The sequence below is a fragment of the Pongo abelii genome, chromosome 4 (genome assembly GCF_028885655.2).
Source record: "Pongo abelii isolate AG06213 chromosome 4, NHGRI_mPonAbe1-v2.0_pri, whole genome shotgun sequence".
Taxonomy (NCBI): domain Eukaryota; kingdom Metazoa; phylum Chordata; class Mammalia; order Primates; family Hominidae; genus Pongo; species Pongo abelii.
In genome coordinates this window covers 24,975,211-24,994,026 of record NC_071989.2, presented here as the reverse complement: position 1 = coordinate 24,994,026, position 18,816 = coordinate 24,975,211, and the positions used below count along the sequence as shown (strand labels likewise).

At 33.3% G+C, this 18,816-nt stretch overlaps 1 protein-coding gene across 3 annotated transcripts in view; it reads left to right on the top strand.

Moving 5' to 3' along the window:
- The window catches only part of LOC100440065 (cadherin-10), a 163,062-nt gene that overhangs the window by 51,469 nt on the left and 92,777 nt on the right, over positions 1–18,816 (top strand). For all 3 annotated transcript variants that reach the window (XM_009240608.4, XM_024247190.3, XM_054555443.2), the window contains one exon: positions 1,104–1,457. In XM_009240608.4, the coding sequence (XP_009238883.1) occupies positions 1,227–1,457 (231 nt within the window). In that variant the 5' untranslated portion in view covers positions 1,104–1,226. The remainder of the gene's footprint in view (positions 1–1,103; positions 1,458–18,816) is intronic.

The window sequence follows — 18,816 nt, the reverse complement described above, 5'->3', positions numbered from 1 at the left end:
GATCTAGCTTGGTGAACATCTACAGGAAAATCATTCTAGGCATAGAGAACAAGTAGGAAGTTGCTGGTTAAGGAAGGGAGCATGTAAAATGTATTGCATGGTGAAACAAGAAGGACCCTGTGGCTGGAGAAGAGTCAGTTTAGGGGGATGTGGTGGAGGGTTAAAGTGAAACATGATCAGAGAGGTGGCCAGCAGTGATGAAATTGAATGTGGTATTATTGGACAGATTTTGGTTTCTATCACAGTGGGATAAGAAACCACTGGAGTGTTTTGTGAAAAAAAATGACATGATCTGACTTAAATTTTAATAGATTTCTAAGGAAATGTTGAGAAAATAGCGGCACGGAGGGTGTAGAGAACAGTCAGTAGGCTGTTATCATAGTCAGCCTGGGGTATAATGGAGTTCTGGACCAGGCAGTAGAGGCAGTTAGAAGCAGATTATCTGCTAGATTTAATTATATTACAAATCAGTTCACTGTAGTAGTGATTATTTTCTACTCAAGGAAACTCTAGGTGTTTCCCAGTCCAATCTAACAGGGAAGAGAGAGGTCTTCAAAGAAAGGCATTCCTAGTTTTCTCGTTTGTTTTGTTTTGTTGTGTTGTGTTTTGTTTGTGCCTTTACTTTTACCTCTGAGTAGGATTAAATTTGAAGAAATTATGCTGCTGTTTAAAAACATTAAAATATAAAATTGCACAACAGAAGGCATGATTCCTGTAGGTTATTTAAATCACAGTTTTGTTTTCAAAATTATAATTTGCATTAAATTACTCTGAAAAAAATGACATGCAGAATGAACTATATCTCCTGTGTATATAGCAATGTAATTACTAAAAACTGTTAAAGTGCCAAAAGAAAAAAAAGTCTAATAATGTCCTTTCTTTAGAATTTGGTGGAAATAAACATTTACAATTATATTTTTGTAAATTGTAGACATATTGCTAGACAAGTAATATTTCTCAAAACTATTCGTTATTGTATGAAAAATAAAGAAAATGAATGTTTTGGTTGTTATTAATAAACTATTCTCACTTTAAATTTAAAATGAAAAGTAATAATGATAATGTTGTCAACTAACTTTTTTTGTTTGTTTGTTTGTTTGAAGCTTTGGGAAACATGAACAAAACATTGATGAAATGTTGGAAACCAGTTGAAACACAGTAAAATCAACTGGGTAAAATAGGACCACTTCTCTTCATCTACACTGGGATTTGTCAAGAAGTGAACTATGACAATACATCAATTTTTGCTACTGTTTCTATTCTGGGTATGCCTGCCACATTTCTGCTCTCCAGAAATAATGTTCAGAAGGACGCCTGTACCACAGCAAAGAATTTTAAGTTCACGTGTACCAAGGAGTGATGGCAAAATTCTCCATCGTCAAAAACGTGGTTGGATGTGGAATCAATTTTTCTTACTTGAAGAATATACAGGATCTGATTATCAGTATGTAGGCAAGGTAAGCTTGTGTTAAAATGGCACGTGTTTATATTTGCTCTTTATATATTTTACTGATGAAAATTTGAAGGTCATCAAACAATCATTTTTATAAATATGATTCTTTAAATCTCCCTAAAGCATTTTTGTTTATGGAACACAAATTCTAATTTGATAAAAACTGTGGAATGAATATAAAATGATAAATGCATAAATTTATTTATTAGAATTAATTCTGCCCAATAACTTATGGATTAAAGACGTACTCAAAACTGCAATTTTAGAATTTATGGTTAGAAAGCAATGATAGTGAGAAACCTATATGTAAATACAGTCATTTAAATGACAATACATATGTGTGTATATATATATATTTCACATTGCTATTGAGTTCAGTGAGGAAGCAAAAACATTTCAAAGTTGTTTAATCTTCTACAGAACGAGAAAGCAAATGTCATCAAAATATGATTCAAGGACAAAAATGTTGCTTATTATAAGAAAATTTATTCTAGGTATAAATGTTATTTATTTTTCTTAGGTCACACTGTGAGTGCATTTGTATAAAGAAAAATGAGTAGGAAGAAAAGCAAGTAAAAATAGTTTAGCTATTGCAATATGAGGTGGACAGGAAGAGTTTTCATTCTACAGAATTATAAAGTTAGTGAGGATAATTAGTTGTGGTTGGAAATGAAATGAGAAGCTTAACATAAAAGTACTAATGAATGCTTTTACACACTATGTTGTATTCAGTTCAAATTTTCTTTCTTGACATGATCTGAATCTAATTGAAGTTAGATAATGCCTTAGTTGACTTGAGAGCTTAAGAAAAAATTCATTTTAATAGTCAATATTATTATTTTTATAGATTGTGAGACTATGTCAAAGGAATAAAAGGAAATTAAGTACACTAACATAAATCACATGTTAACACTACACAATTGTCATGGATACATCACTGCCTTGACAATTTTTGCATTAACCTTAACTATGATATCTTCATTCAAATAATTAAAATTGTGTGAAAGATTTTTTCTTCTAAAAACCCTTTTTTTGAGACAACGTTTTCAGTGATTTTAAAACACTGATATGTTTTGTCATATTGCACTCATTTCAGACCTTTTAAAATATCTGGTAAAATGAGAAAGATGATATTAAAGGTTAAATATCATGTTGACTAGAAAGAAAAGGAAAAGAAACAGCAACCAAAGGAATCTTACCAGAAAGCACAAAGTAGCAGGCTTTTCATAGATCTCATTGATTGAAAGCCTGAGAATGGAGAGTGAAGGTTGCTCTCATAGACAACTTTTAGTTTATGAAACTAACTGCTTAGAAAGATAATAACTGAAATCTGGGCTGTAGAAACTATAAATAGTTTTCTTTGGTTCTTCCTCTACATAGCACTTAGCTTGTTTGCATCTATTTCCCTTCATCTAGTACTTTATGATGATCTAATAAATGTTGGTAAATTGAATTATCATTACATTATATAGTCTCATAGTCAAGCTATTTCTTATTTATTTTTTATTTTTATCTCATAAAATATCAACACCTTGAAATCAAGAACTGTACTTCATATCTCTTAGAGTAGTAAGAGAGTATTAAGCTCTTACAGTAGATCTTAATAACTATTTAGCTGATTGAATTAACCTGAGTCATATTAAATTGAATTCCCTCTGCCATCTGGTGGCATTTGGCTCTGTGGCAGAGAAGACTAGTCTAGAAGTTTTAATCACTGAAGATAATTAAGTTGGTAAACTTTATATGCATCTTGATATACAACTCAAATTTTATGCTTCCTACTCTGCTTTATGAAAACAAATTAGAAAACTCTTTAATGAGTATTGGTGTAAGGAATTTATTAATGTGTTCATCAGTTCTTTTCCATATAGACTGTGCTGAACTACTAGAGTTAACAGAAATGATTTAGGTGTTGTAACTCTCACACTTCTCTGAGTCTGCTTTTAATGGCCAGAGTGTCTAGATTTTAGCTCACATTTCCATCAATTTTGTAGTTTCCATGGTTTATTCATGTCATAATCTGTGAAATAGATGCTTTAACATTTTTTGTCTGTACTATTGTATTATTTGCCTTATTATTTGTATTGCATTAATTACTTATACAATTACAATCTTATTTAAGAGATAAACATACACATGAGGATATGCCAAAAAGGCAATGTTTAACATATAATATTTTAATAAACAAACATTATAATAAATATAACTTGAGGCTAAAATATATTTTCCTCATGAAGTATAAAAAACTTAAAATCCCCCACATATTCTCTCCATCATTATTTATAAGGAATTTATCACAGTCATATTTTCTTTCAGAAATTATTCTTCCGGTTTTTACATCCTTTAAAGTAGGCATGTGATATGGTAATAAGTGTTTCAATGCCTCTGGGTTGGTTTAGATGTCGGAGTAATATGTGTTCCAATCACTAGATGTATGTAAACATAGTGACAGATATCTCTCTGTAGTGGGGAATATTTTGGGAGCTCACAAAGCACTCTCCCACTAGCAATGGAGAGACTTACACTGGTTTGATGAGGACAAGACTAGAAAGCACCTGTGTGGAGCGGAAGAAAAAATTTTTTAAATACCCAAACAATTAACTAACCAGACCCTAGGAAGAATTGATGCCTGTAATTTCTCAGATAGAAACCCATTACTGCTATGTAGTTAAAGCAAAACGAAAAACCCATTACTGCTCATTGGGTTAAAGTAGAGAAGAGCTTAAGAAAACATAGAACTGTCAATCAGAAAACCTAGGATGTGACATTGGTTTTGCCACAGTTTCTCTCCCCTTGGTTTATCAACTTCTCTTGACCTTCATTTTCTTATCCATGAAACCAAAGGGCATGATGATTATAGTGTATTATATACACTAATACACTAATATAATATATAATATATATACTATATATAGTACATATACTAAATAATTTCTATTATTATTGTACTCACTTTTAATAATATTACATTATAAATATAAATTATATGTGTATTTAAAAACTCATTTAGAAAAAAAATTAAGAGGGGAAGAGAGAAAGGGAAAGGAGAGGAATAAAGCCCATTGGCTAATTGTCACTGCCACAACTTTTGTTTTGTAAGAAAGTCAACCATACTTAATTCAAAACATTTATTTGTTGAGATCGCCATAAATAGAAGCATTTTCCTCTAAATCATTCTGTTAAATACATTCTAAACAAAAATATATTTAGTGTGAGAGCTTTCTTTTTCCATTTTTTCCATGATCTAATCATAACCCTGACCTTTAAGAATCTTCCTGTATACTGGAATTTATTGGAATATGTAGGTATTTCTTATAGACTCACTCCCCTCTCTTTATCTTCCAAGGCAAGAGCTTCACATGTTGAACTTCAAGGAACCTACCTTTGAAATATGTTACCTCTGTAGTGAAACCTTCTATAAATATTTTAAAATTTCCAAATTTAAATTCAAGGAACATGTGATTATAAACTCCTATTTTTTATTAGTTTAATATCTTTTTACATGTAGTTTCTAATCAGTTTCCTATTGCTCAATCCAGTTGCGTTGAGCAGATAATTTCAAATTCCTCAGCTTCCATATCTTCAAATCTAAAGTAAATAATGATATTAAACTGTAAAGCCTTGAATTTACTTTTAGTTGTAACAAATATGCAGTTCTAAGCAAATCACTAATTTTATATTTACTGCACAAACTTTGTCTACATTTTATATGACAATTAGTCTCAGGTGATAAAAGCATGTTAAAAACAGATTTTAATCAAAACCAAAAATTGAGAAAAATCCCAAAACACCAAAAAAAATCAATAACATAAAGGGGCAACCATAAATCTAATTCTAAGTCAGTATAGTAAAATCTCTCTTGCCTTTTCCTAACAGTTCTAATTTTATTTCTTCATGGGTTCTTACTTCTAAATATGCTCTCAATACTTCTAAATATGCTCTCAATTATATTCTTCCCTTCAGAGTTAGCATTACTGTTTCCCACAGTGTAGACTTCTAACAAGATCTCCTGACCTCCTGTTTATGTCCAGTATTAAAGCATATATTTTTCTCCAGCCTCGTGGTCATCCTTCTCTATAGACTTGTCGGCTCCAAACACCCACTATGCATGAAGTGTTTATTCCTTCTTTCAGTAAATATGTGGAGGACCTTCTAGGTACCACTCCAGTATTATGCACTCAGTGGGGAAAATATAAGCTCTCTGCTCAAAGAGAGCAAATAATAAGAATAACAGCAAGTTATGGGCCTCTTTTGTTTCAGATACAGCACAGACTCCAAAACCAAGAACAAAACAATAGTCGACAAATATTCCCATGTTCCATTTCTGCAGTACTTGTAAATACAGTGAAAATAAAACAGTTTGGGGGTTTTTGCTGTACGAATCAATGTTACTAAATGTTAAGACTGAAGACTCAAAAAGCATGTTTTTATTGTTTTATTGATCTGTTTATTCCTTGGGAATGTATTTTTGATGTGAAATACCTCATAAGGAAATTATAATTGAAAATTTCTAGAGGATCTCTCTGAAACTGTAAAAAATGATCCATGAGAGACTAACTCAAATTTAAATATCAGTAAAGCCCAGAAATAGCAACTGTGTCCACCAGATTAGACTGTGTCCCTTTTACTTTTGATAATATGGACACAATCATGTCAACTGGCCACAGCTGGAGAAGGAGTAGCTGGAGTGAAGTCGGAGGAGAAGCTGTTCTGACCTCCACCACTGCAAACTTCCTAGGCTAAAATAAATCTCAAGTGCACAAGTGGAAAATCTTTGCATTATATGAGAGTTCAGCATATAGAAAACACTCTGCTTGATAACTGAAATGAGACTGTTCTTGAGACTAAACATTCCCAAGTGATTTTAAAAAAATTATTCAAACATGACCAAAACGACCTACCTAAAAAACAACTGTTTACTAAATATAAACCTGCTTTTAATGGTTAGATGGGGTAGGGGGATACAGGGATATTGGGACACAGTTATTTTTTATTTGAACCATGTCCATTGCAACCATATAATGAATAGAACATGAAAAGATAAATGCATTAGGAAATTTTACTTAGAAAAAGTCCCAGAAAACATTAATCAAGTTGATGTGATAGACATTAACAGAGACTCCTTTGGATTAAATGATTATAAATATCTTCCTGATGAGTGGACATTTGCATGAATATAGACATTATTTCTCTAATATGTAAAGATCACACACACATGCAAAATGTAAACCTATATTAAAATCTCTAGGGACTTCAAGTAAGAAATAATAAAAGCATTTATAGAGGAACGTCTTGCAGAAAACCGTGATAATATTTTCAGAGCAGACCACCTTTTTGTTTTTAATTCTCAAAATGCATACAATGTATGTATCTCTCAATACAATAATATTTTAGCTAGCAGTTATGTAGGGAAAATACATCTTCAAATCTCACTATATCATTTTAGCAAAGTATTCAGGAAAATCCTGAATGCATACATTTTGCACTCAAAATTCTCTGTCATAAATTTGAAAAACTTTATTTCATCAAAATATTCAAAGTAAAATAAAACATTTATATCTATAATTTAGCCAATCATTTTTCACATACAGAATTTTTAAAATATATAGTCAAGAATATTAAGATTATATGAAAATGGGGTCAGTGATTTTTAGTAAAAGCTCAAGAGAAATCTTGGTAAATGAAAACTGTATTGAATCTCACATAAATTTTGCTCTGCAGAAGGTATCTCAATATAATTTATCAATAATTCATATTTGCATAATTCACATAATTCACACAAGTACATGTGTAATGGCAATGAAGCATGGTTATTATTAATATGATATATTATGAATATCTACCAGAGCTCTCTCATTTTCTTTCTTGGAGACAATACATAATTATATGTGCAATTAAATTTTGTACCCATTGTATTGAAGAATAATGCTCTTTTCTATAAAATAAATGAAAGAGAGGGATGTTTGTTATTGTGTTTGCTCATCAATGTCTCATAATTGGCATATGTTCATATATTCATATTCTCACTTGTTTCATATGAAAGCATGAATAGGAAGGAGCACTCTAGTAAGTTTCCTAAAGTAAATTCTTAAATATTCACTTCATATAGCTAAATGTCTACATCCATTTTATTAAAGAATATGGGCTATCTTATTGTTTTACTATTATTATTATTGTTATTAATCACTGAACTGTGTTCCATGACTCCTGGTAATTTTAATTAAGAATTAACATAGACTGGATGCGATGACTCTCGCCTGTAATCCCAGCACTTTGGGAGGCCAAGGCGGGTGGATCACCTGAGGTCAGGAGTTCGAGACCAGCCTGACCAACATGGTGAAACATTGTTTCTACTAAAGATGCAAAAAAATTATCCAGACATGGTGGTGTATGCCTGTAATCCCAGCTACATGGGAGGCTGAGGCAGGAGAATCACTTGAACCTGGGAGGCGGAGGTTGCAGTGAGTTGAGATTGCCCCATTGTACCAGTCCAGCCTCGGCAAAAAGAGCTAAACTCCGTCTCAAAGAAAAAAAAAAAAAAGGAGTTAATAAAGAAAAGCATGTAAATTTTCAGGTAGGTAGATTAAAATTGAGAGGGGAGCAGCAACTTTGTTAAACTATAACTTAAAACCTTTGCTTCTCTCTTTAGAGCTCTAATCCACAGTAGGCAAAGGGAATTTAATGTAAATTTCAGATTCCCCCTTTAGCAAAATTATCTCACTAACTTCATGTTTAAAAATATACTATGCATTTATAGATTACATAAAGCTATTAAATGTAGAACTTTAAATTCAAATGTTAAATCCTAGCCCAAGATTAGAGGTATATTATCAAGTAGGAAATTGAGCTGTAAGAATATATACTATTATATCAAATTTTCTAAAGGAATTTTAATTTGGCTGCAGTTTAGCTTAACTTACATCATCAAATTTCTCAGCATTCAGTGGTGTCATTTTCAAATACCACCCCAAAAAAAGCCCAAGACGACTGAGCTTTTTCAATTTTCTTTGACACTCCTCTGTCGCTATTTACAAGTCTGCATCACAGGCTTAGCACCAAATCTAGTTTGTGTGTGTTTGATTTTCCTGAGTCTAGCAGAGCGGAGGGACAGCACTGTGAATCATGAATGGACTAGGCCTCTGCCCCTGTGATAACTGAGCTTCTGATGGGACACAATAAAGAGAAAAAAACAAAAATCTAGGAAATGACCTTTGATTATGTTTACTCCTAGATGTAGAGAACATCCAAGAAAAAGTATGTTTGGGCTGGGAGCGGTGGCTCACGCCTGTCATCCCGGCACTTTGGGAGGCTGAGGCAGGTGGATCACCTGAGGTCAGGAGTTTGAGACCAGCCTGGACAATGTGGTGAAACCCTGTCTCTACTAAAAACACAAAAAATTAGCTGGACGTGGTACCAAGTGCCTGTAATCCCAGCTACTTGGGAGGCTGAGGCAGGAAAATTGCTTGAACCTGGGAGACAGAGGTCGCAGTGAGCCAAGATTGCGCTACTGCACTCCAGCCTGGGCAACAAAAGCGAAACTCCATTTTATTTATTTTATTTTTTTTTAAGAAAAAGTATGTTTGTGTGTTGGTGGAGGGAAGGAGACTATGACCCTTCTAGAGGCCAAAGAAGCAAAACTTTCCAAGGAATTGATGACTGATCTTGTTGAGTGATACAAACTCATTACAGGGACAGATGTAGCAATTTCGAGATCAGTGTGGACCCAGGACAGACTAGTTGTAATAATCTGGGCAAACGAGAATCAGATGGCTTTGAGTTAGACTGGAAGAAGGCTACATGCTAGGTTTTCAGAGTCATTAAGATTAAAAATTAAGTGCAGTGGCTCGCGCCTGCAATCCGAGCACTTTGGGAGACTGAAGCGAAGATTGCTTGAGGCTGGGAGTTCGAGATCAGCCTGGGCAACATGGCGAAACCCTGTCTCTACTAAAAATACAAAAATTTATCCAGGCATGGTGGCACATGCCTGTAGTCCCAGCTACCAGAAAGGCTGAGGTGAAAAGATCACCTGAGCCTGGGAGTTTGAGGCTGCAGTGAGCCATGATCATGCCACTGCACTCCAACCTGGATGACAGAGTGAGACCTTGTATCAGGGAAAAAGAAAAAAAAGCTATATTTGAAATAATGAACAACTAGACAGCTAGAAAGGTAAGATATATTATGATGTGGATAGTAAAAAGGGATGTGAGGTCGGGCACGGTAGCTCACGCCTGTAATCCCAGCACTTTGGGAGGCCGAGGCGGGTGGATCACTAGGTCAGTAGGTCGAGACCAGCCTGGCCAACATGGTGAAACCCCATCTCTACTAAAATACAAAAAATTAGCCAAGCGTGGTGGCACGTGCCTGTAGTCCCAGCTTCTCGGGGGGGGCTGAGGAAGGGGAATCCTGTAAAACCTGGAGGCGGAGGTTGTAGTGAGCCGAGATTGTGCCACTGCACTCCAGCCTGGCAACAGAGCAAGACTCTGTCTCTCTCTCTCTCTCTCTCTCACACACACACACAAAAAAAAAAAAGAAAAAGGAAAAAGAAAGGATGTGAATGTGAACATCAGGTGAGCTCAGTCTTTTTTGTTAAAAATTGTAATTAAATATATCTGTATTAAGCTCAAAATCACCATCATACATAATCAGCAAACAAAAAGGCATGCTAATTTAAATCACGAGTTTTTAAAAAGACCTTTCTCATCACCATTATTTAACATTCTTCTGGAAGCAAAATATTGGTATAATTACTATCACATAAAATTTTGGGGGTACAGTTAAATGAGATATATAATATTTTGATACTTGATGTAGCCTGATAGTGATACCTTTAAAGTTTATTATTTTAGGATTTCAACAACCTCATGAGGTTGTTCCAATTATCTTTCATTTATAATTAAGAAAAAATATGTGCCCTCATTGTCTAAGTTTTCTAATGGTAAGAATCGAGAAAGTTGTAAAGATAGGCTTCTGACCCTGAATGCTTGACTCCAGGATTAGAATCAACATTATACCTCATTCACCATTATTAAGAATATTCTTGACCGGGTACGGTGGCTCATGCCTGTAATCCCAGCACTTTGGGGGACCGAGGCGCGTGGATCATGAGGTCAGGAGTTCAAGACCAGCCTGGCCAAGATGAGGAAACCCCGTCTCTACTAAAAATACAAAAATTAGCTGGGCGTGGTGGCACATGCCTGTAATCCCAGCTATTCGGGAGGCTGAGACGGAAAATTGCTTGAAGCCGGGAGGCGGAGGTTGCAGTGAGTGGAGATTGCGCCACTGCACTCCAGCCTGGGCAACAAAGTGAGACTGTCTCAAAAAAAAAAAAAAAAAGAATATTCTTACATTTATTAATATGTATTACCACATCAAAACAGTTATTTTTTTTAAGTAGTGCACTGATTAATAAATTAGCAGATTTTTTTTCTAGTTAAGTACAAAACTAAGATTGCATATGTAATAGAGCTATTTTGACTATTTCACAGAAAAATCCAATTAATTTTCATAGCCATTATGTGTTTATTATTTAATTTGTACTTGGAATTGATGATGCATGCACTTTATACAGAAAAGGTATACAGTTAAAACTAAGATTCTCATCATGATCCTCAGACATCCCTAGTTTTCTTCTTTAAAAAATACATATTTCCAGTTTTTTGTTACATATTCCAAGAGAAACATGTAAAGATGTGTGTTATCTTGTTTTTGGAAACATGGCAGTGTACTTTATGAGATGTGAGATGTTAATGTAATCTGCTTTTTTTTTTTTTTTTTTACTTGAAAATGTAACCCGGGACTCATTGCATTACGGTACATAAAGACATTTTTCTGTTTTTGAGTAGCTGAATAATATTCTTTCTAATGGGTGCACTATAATTGTTTTAACATTTTTAAAGGACATTTAGTTTTTTTAAAAAAATTACCAATATAGCAATATGACAGGTGCTCTTTGACACAGAGTTATAGCTTTAGGAAATATGAATACAAGTAGAAATGCTGAAGGATAGTCTTGAAAAGTTTTAAACTTTGATAGGGATTTTATATTACTCTCCACTGAGGTTGTTTCAACTTAAACCAATGACTATGAAAGTAACAATTTTTCCACAACTGTAGCAAATCACTGGATCAACATTATCATTTTTATTTATTTTATCTTATAAGTGAAAAGGTTTACGAATGATATTTTATTGTCCATGCTAAGCGAGCATGAGCATCTATGTGTTTAAAGCATTTTGCATTTTGAAAATGTGTTCAGATCCTTTGTCAATCTTTCTATTGACATGGTAGTATTTTTTTTTGATCCATAGTCTCTCCTTATTAATTGACCTTTATGTTTTAAAAATTTTAAACATAATGCATATTTCAATTTACATAAAACATATATACACTTTAACAAATAAGTACAAATCAATGGAAGTGTCCTCTTCCCAGGCCAGGAAATGGAAAATTTCTAGACCCCAGGAATCCCTCTCTGTGATGTGTTAATAGCAACACCATTTCTCCTTCCAAGAGGTGCCATTAAGCTTTATTTTGTGATAATAATGTCTGTTTTTCTTTATAGTTTGATTATCTATATAGGTATTTCTAAATAAAATACTAGAATTTTGGCTGTTTTTGAAATTTAAGTGCAATCATAGTTCAGATAATCTTTTGTCTTTCTTCTTTTGCCAAATATTGTTGTGTAGCATATCTTTCTACATAAATGTATTTGAATTTAGTACAATCCTATTAATATGGATCACATATCAATGGATATGTTATACACATATCAATGGGTATGTGGAGTGGCCTCTTCCCCTAGTTTTGACTGTTACTAACAATGCTCCTATGATCATTTCTGTACATGCATCCTGATACTCATGTACATTAGTATATAATCTGAAGTAAAATTGCTGTTCTATAGTATGTACCTAGGTTTAATCTTTTCAGAAGTTGTCATAGTACTTTCCTAACTCGTAACCAATACAGCTTCCACCAGCAGTGAATGAGTTCCTGTTATTTGATGTCAATATCTTAAGTTCTTATTTTTAGAATTTTAAAAATATCTTTTTTATTCACATTTTTCTCAATATCAGTAATCTTTCATCTTTGTAATTAAGTTTTTTTTAGATCAAAACATTCACTTTTTGTGTCACCAAAAATAAATCCAAGCAGATAATTAAATAAACAATTTTTTTAAGGGTTCCATCCTGGGTTCTCTGTTCTAGAATTTAGTAAGCAGTTCAAGTTTCGGTTACTTCGACACTTCTTCTGGATGATTATAACCATGTATTGAAGTTTTTCAATTGTTTTACCGATAGTTTCTTCAGGATGTCTATTGTTTTCTTGTGGATTGCTTCATTCACAAATTCATAACAGGCGTGGAGCACAAAGTATTTTCTGGGCAATCTCTAGGTCACTCGGTCACATCACTGCATGGAAGACAACCATCCTGTCCTCACGAAGCTTGAATTTTTAGTGAGAAATACAGGAAATTCAAAATAAACGTGAGACATATTATTCTTATAGTTGTTACAAATGTAAGTGCAATAAGAAAAGAAGAGATGTAGCAAGGTAAGGAATATTGGGAATAGGGCAGAACAGGTCGTGGTGATCAATGCTTCCTCAAGGAGAAGGTGATATTTGAGCAAAGGACTGGAAGGAAGTGAATGAGACTGGCAGTTATCAAGGGGTTACTATTTTCATGAAGGAGAAATAATTACTGCAAATGCTTTAAATTGGGAGGTTCTGGTGAATATTTGAGGAAAGCAAGGAGTCAAGTGTAGCTGAAGCAAAGGAAGCAAGAAGAAAGTGGTAGGAGAAGAGGGAAAAGAGGTAACAGGTCGGTGGGTGCCCAGAATCCCTAAGGTGTGGTAGACTGAATAATGGCCCCCAAGGATGGCCACACCCTAATCCTCACAACTGTGAGCATGTCACTTCAAATGTCTGAAGAGACTATGCAAATGTGATCAAATTAAGGATCTTGATGTGAATCAAGTATCCTGGATTACATGAGTGATCCCAATATAACTCATGGGCCTCTGTTAAGAGTGAAGCAAGAGAGTCAATTTCAGACAAAAGAGATGTGACAATGGAAGTAGAGGCTGAAATGATGCACTTTGGAGATGAAGGAAGGGGACACAAGCCACAGAATGCAGACAGCTGGAAAAGGCAAGGAAACAGTCTCCTTTGAAGCTTCCAGAAGGAATGCAATCCTATCATCTTCTTGGTTTCAGACTTCTGACATTTAACAGCTGTAAGAAAATTAATTTGTGTTGTTTTAATTCATTAGGTTTGTGGTTATTTCTTACAATAGGAATAGGAAACTAATATGTAGGGTCTTATATAAATTCTGACTTTTACTCTATGTTACATGGGAAGATACTGTAGAATTTTTAGCAGAAGGCTGATATTATACTAATTAAGTTTTAACTAATGGGTACAAGGCTTAATACCTGGGTGATGAAATAATCTGTATAACAAACCAGTAACTCATTTTTTTCTACAACAAAACTAAGGTATCATAGGATATCTTTAGTAAATTCTTCTACTGTTCATGAAAGCAATAATTCCATCTCACACAAATTGTTTAAGAGATTGGAAAACATGTTGATACTGTCTATCTGATTTTATGTGGCTAATATAAGTTTGCCATCTAAATCCAATAAAAATAGTTAAACAAAAGGTATTTTACAGGGAAATATCTTGTATAAAAATGAATAATTTTATAAAACTCAAAAATTATATATAGTCTGTATAATAATCTGTATAACAAACCCCCATGACATGGGTTTACCTATATAACAAACCTGCACGGGTACCTCTGAACTTAAAATAAAAGTTAAAAAAATAGAATTTTCACTCTGTCTTCTGGCTTTAAAATTGATATGATAGACATTTCTGGAGTATTATATATGGAGTTTTTGGGAGTGTTGTTAAGGATGACTCCTAAGTCAAAGATTTTTGCCTGAGCAACTGGAAACTATAAATCTGCTTTTATTTGAAGTGATAGAGCATTAGGGAGAAAAAAACAGATTTCAGCTTTGGATATAGTAAGATACATGAAGTTTTGAATTGTAAATTGGGACCTCTTAGCAGTAATTACCTTCTGTATAGTCATGGAACTAGATAATATGTAAAAAATGTGAGTGTAGTGAGAGAAGAACTAGGTCCATTTTCAGGGGCAAGCCCTCATTAAGACATGTGTATGGTAGAGAGAGAGAGAAGAAAAAACAATGAACAAAACTGAGAATAAATACTTCTTGAGCTGCAGGAAAACCTAAGAGTCAGAGGTATCTTAGAAGACAAAATGTAAGGAGAAGAGAATGTGTTAACCTTGTCAAAAGCTGCTACTAAGTCAAGAATGACGAGAGGTTTGAATTGACTGCTAACTTTGGTTTCCATGAGATTATAAGTGTGCTTGATGTTTATAATTTCATGATGTAGTGAGTCCAGGATTCTTTTTGCAGTGGATTTAAAAGGGCATACAGCGAGAAAAAGTGGAGAAAGCACATGCGAGCAAACTTTAGAAAGTCTTGCTAGAAAGGAGCAAATATATGCAGCAGTATCTGGCAGGGAACAGTGTTAGTGTAATCAAGAAAAAATATATATCTATATACATAGATATATATTTATATATACATATATATATTTTTTGTTTTCCTTGTCTTTCTGCATGAATAAAGAATCTAACACAATATCGAATAAAAATACAATAGGGAGAATTCTTATTTTGTTCTTGATTTCAAAGAAAATGTTTAACGTTTTACTCTTAATTATAAAGTATCTTAAGGTTGTTTTTCAAGATACCTTTAGCAGAAGAAGGAATTGCCTTTTAATCATAGTGTCTTTTTTTACTCATAAATGAATATTAAATCTTTTCAAATATATTTATAACTCTATTGACCTGTTTATTTCCCCTTTAATAAATTAACCTGAGTGATTACCTTAAATAACATTTCTCATATGGACCAAATTTGAAGATCTGGAAAAAGTCAATATTAGTAATTATAACTTTTTAAAATTATTATCTTCCATTTGCTTGTTTAAAATTTTTGAGTTTTATAAAATTTTTCATTTTTTATACAAGATATTTCCCTGTAAAATGTATTTTCTTTAACTCTTTTATTGGATTTAGATGTCAAACTTATCTTAACCACATAAAATCAGATAGGCAGTATCAACATGTTTTCCATTGTCTTAAATAATTTCTGTGAGATGGAATTATTGCTTTCATGAATGGTAGATAAAATTCATTAAAGATATCCTATAATGCAACAGTTTTGTTGTAGAAAAAAATGATCTACTGATTTGTTTTCTTCAGTGGTTATAGAGATACTTGAATTCTCCTTGCTTCTTGCCTTAGTTTTAGTAAACCTCATTTTTAGCACTTATTAAATACTAATTTTGACAAACAAAACAGTAATGCATGCATATATTTGCAGAGCAGGAGTTTCCAGCAGTTCTAATGGATCAGAGTATAGCAGAAAGATATGTAGCTGGTGAATCCAGTGGTTCTGAAGCAGAGATTCTTAAACCAGACTATTATTCTTTGTATGGCAAAGGAATAAAGTCTCCATGGCCAGAATCCACGTGTCTTCTGGTCATCTACAGCTAGATGAAGAAGATGAAGATGCTTCTTTCAGTAAACCAACTGCTGAAGACAGGACTTGCTAAAAACATGTAATTACTTTTTAGCTTCAAATGGTGAACTCTATGAACATTTCTGAGTCAGTTCCATGTTACCCAACTTAGGCAAAAAATAATAAAGCTTGTGAAAACCATTTTCTTGGTTATGATGTATTCATTGGCATTAAGGAAATCTTCTCATTTTCGACACCTATTTTATGAAGGATCTAGCTGCTGCCCTATTCATTGAGCTTCACTCTTCCGCTCCCTCTGAAGGGACAATGGAAAGTGTCCTCTCCTCACCAGCACTGTGGTGGGGTGAGGCAGGTATTTGTCATCTCCATTACACATTTGCTCATAGAGACATTACAAGTGAAGGTCAGGCTCTTCAATGCTGAAGAATGGTGACAGTATGTGTCAGCATATGGAATTGGCTTCTAATGACATTTAGTGATTTAGTAGATTGTGACTGTGTTGATCATTGTGCTCTTAAACAACATTGAACAAAAATTTCAGTCCTTATTATTTGTGTGGGGCCCAATAAAAATGGTCTTGTTATATGGTAAGGACTTCAATTTTTATAACATATATGAGAGGAGCATGGCCATCCTATAGCCTCAGGAACAAAGTGACGGCTTAGATCCTCTCAAGAGGATACAGGTTTAGAATTAATCTAGGAGTTGGAAGAAATCTAAATCTAGGAAATTCATAAATTGAATCAATTTCCAAAGCCAGACATATACCTGGTAAGAATATTATGACATTTGACTTATAAATTCTATATTCTTAACTATTTACTGTATGTAGTGAAAGAGATACAATAACAGATCAGTTGGTTTATCTAATATTTCCTGCCAGTTTATTTTATTGTCATATCTTCTTACATGTTTGGAGGCAAGGAAATGAGATGAATATTGTTGTAACAAAGAGTGATGGAAAATCTATGCAATTAAAATTTCGAAAAATGTATTAAGAAACAATTATATTTTATGATAATTTCAGGTTTGTAGAAAAGTTACAGGATAGTATATCTCACAACTCACTTCCCCTCTTGCGATCATTTTCAGTTACTTTAGTACTTTTGTCACAAATAATCAGCCAATAGGTATACATTGTTATTAAATAAATTCTGTGGTTTATTCAGATTTTCATGTTTCTTCCCTAATGACCTTTTTCACCTCTAGAATTCCACCAGAAAACCACAGTGCATTTAGCCATCATGTATCCTTAGGTTCTTTTATGCTGTGAAACCTTCACTTTTTTTTTTTTTAATAACTTTGACATTGAGGTGTACTCGAGTGTTTTGTAGAATGTCTCTCAGTTTGGGTTTTTTCTTTTTTAATATTTTAGCTAATGGACAGACTGTGGTTATGGGCTTTGGGAGGAAGACCACAGAGGTAAAAATGCCATTCTCAGCACATTATATCATGGCATCGCAGATGTTTTCAATATTGCTCATTAGTGATCGTGTTAACCTTGAAACCTAAGGTTTCCACTGGAATGCTGCTTTCTATACTGTCCTTTTGGAAACTAGCCACTAAGCATAGTCCACTTTTGAGGGACTGCCAGTTTTTCTCTAACTTTTTGAAGGGTAGGTTCACAAAATTACTGGAAATTCTTCTGTAGGATATTTGTCTCTTCTCCCCTGTTCATTTATTTATATTCACATTTACACCTGGATATTTACTTTTTAATTCAGGTTATAATCTAATACTATTTGACTGACTTTATTATTCAGATTGATCGAGCTTTGGCCATTGGGAACTCTGCCCTATCATTTTGGGTTTTGAGCACTTTTACTTTCTTATTTTGAGCACTGCAAGATGTCTCAGTCTCATCTTGTATTTTCTAGCCCAGTGATCGAATAAGACATTTCAAGAAGAAGAAATTTTCAAAGAAAAAGTTGGTGAAGAGGTTTAACCTACCAGAATTTAAGTCAGGTTATATCATAATCTTCTAAAGCACATGGCTAAGTTGAAAAAACAATCTAAAATAATAAAATAAATTCTAAAAGGCAATATAAAGTATTATGAGATATCAGTGTAATACACATCAGGAACAACTCAGTAATGGAAAAGTCACCCTCACCTTAATTGCTATTGTAACTAGCAATAAGGAAATTTAATTTTGGTTTATAGCTGATAAAATTGAAGAAATACAGATGAGAGATTATCACATAGAAAAGTCAAATTGTCTCTCCACGTGAGAAAAATAAATGCCCTAAAATAATTAAAGTTATAAAAATACGTAAAAATGTTATTGGCAGGTTTGTAAGAAACCAATATGCAGGAATGATAGCTCTTTGGGTTAATTCAAATCAGCAGGAGTCAATATTTCAGACAATAGGTAACAAACAGTAAGTTTTTATATATTTGATCCAATAATAGCATTTTGAACATTTTAGAGGTTAACTCCAAAGAGAAAATAAATGTTTATAGAAGTGCTATTTATAAAATATACAATAGAAACCTATTCAAACTCTCAACAACAGAATAATGGCTAATCATTAAGATATCTAAACACACTATAAAACTTGCACAGGTATTTAAATATACAGAATATAAAAGCACATGGAAATACTATTGGAAAGGAATATTTCCATCACTGGAAACAATGTTACAAAAAGTAAAGCAGGCACTCCTTACATTTAAGTGAACATATGTTTGTTCATTTATATTTATTTATTCAATCATTCAATAAAAATGTTTATTTGAGAACCTCAGTTAGATGCTGAGGAAATACTATGACTAGTGGTA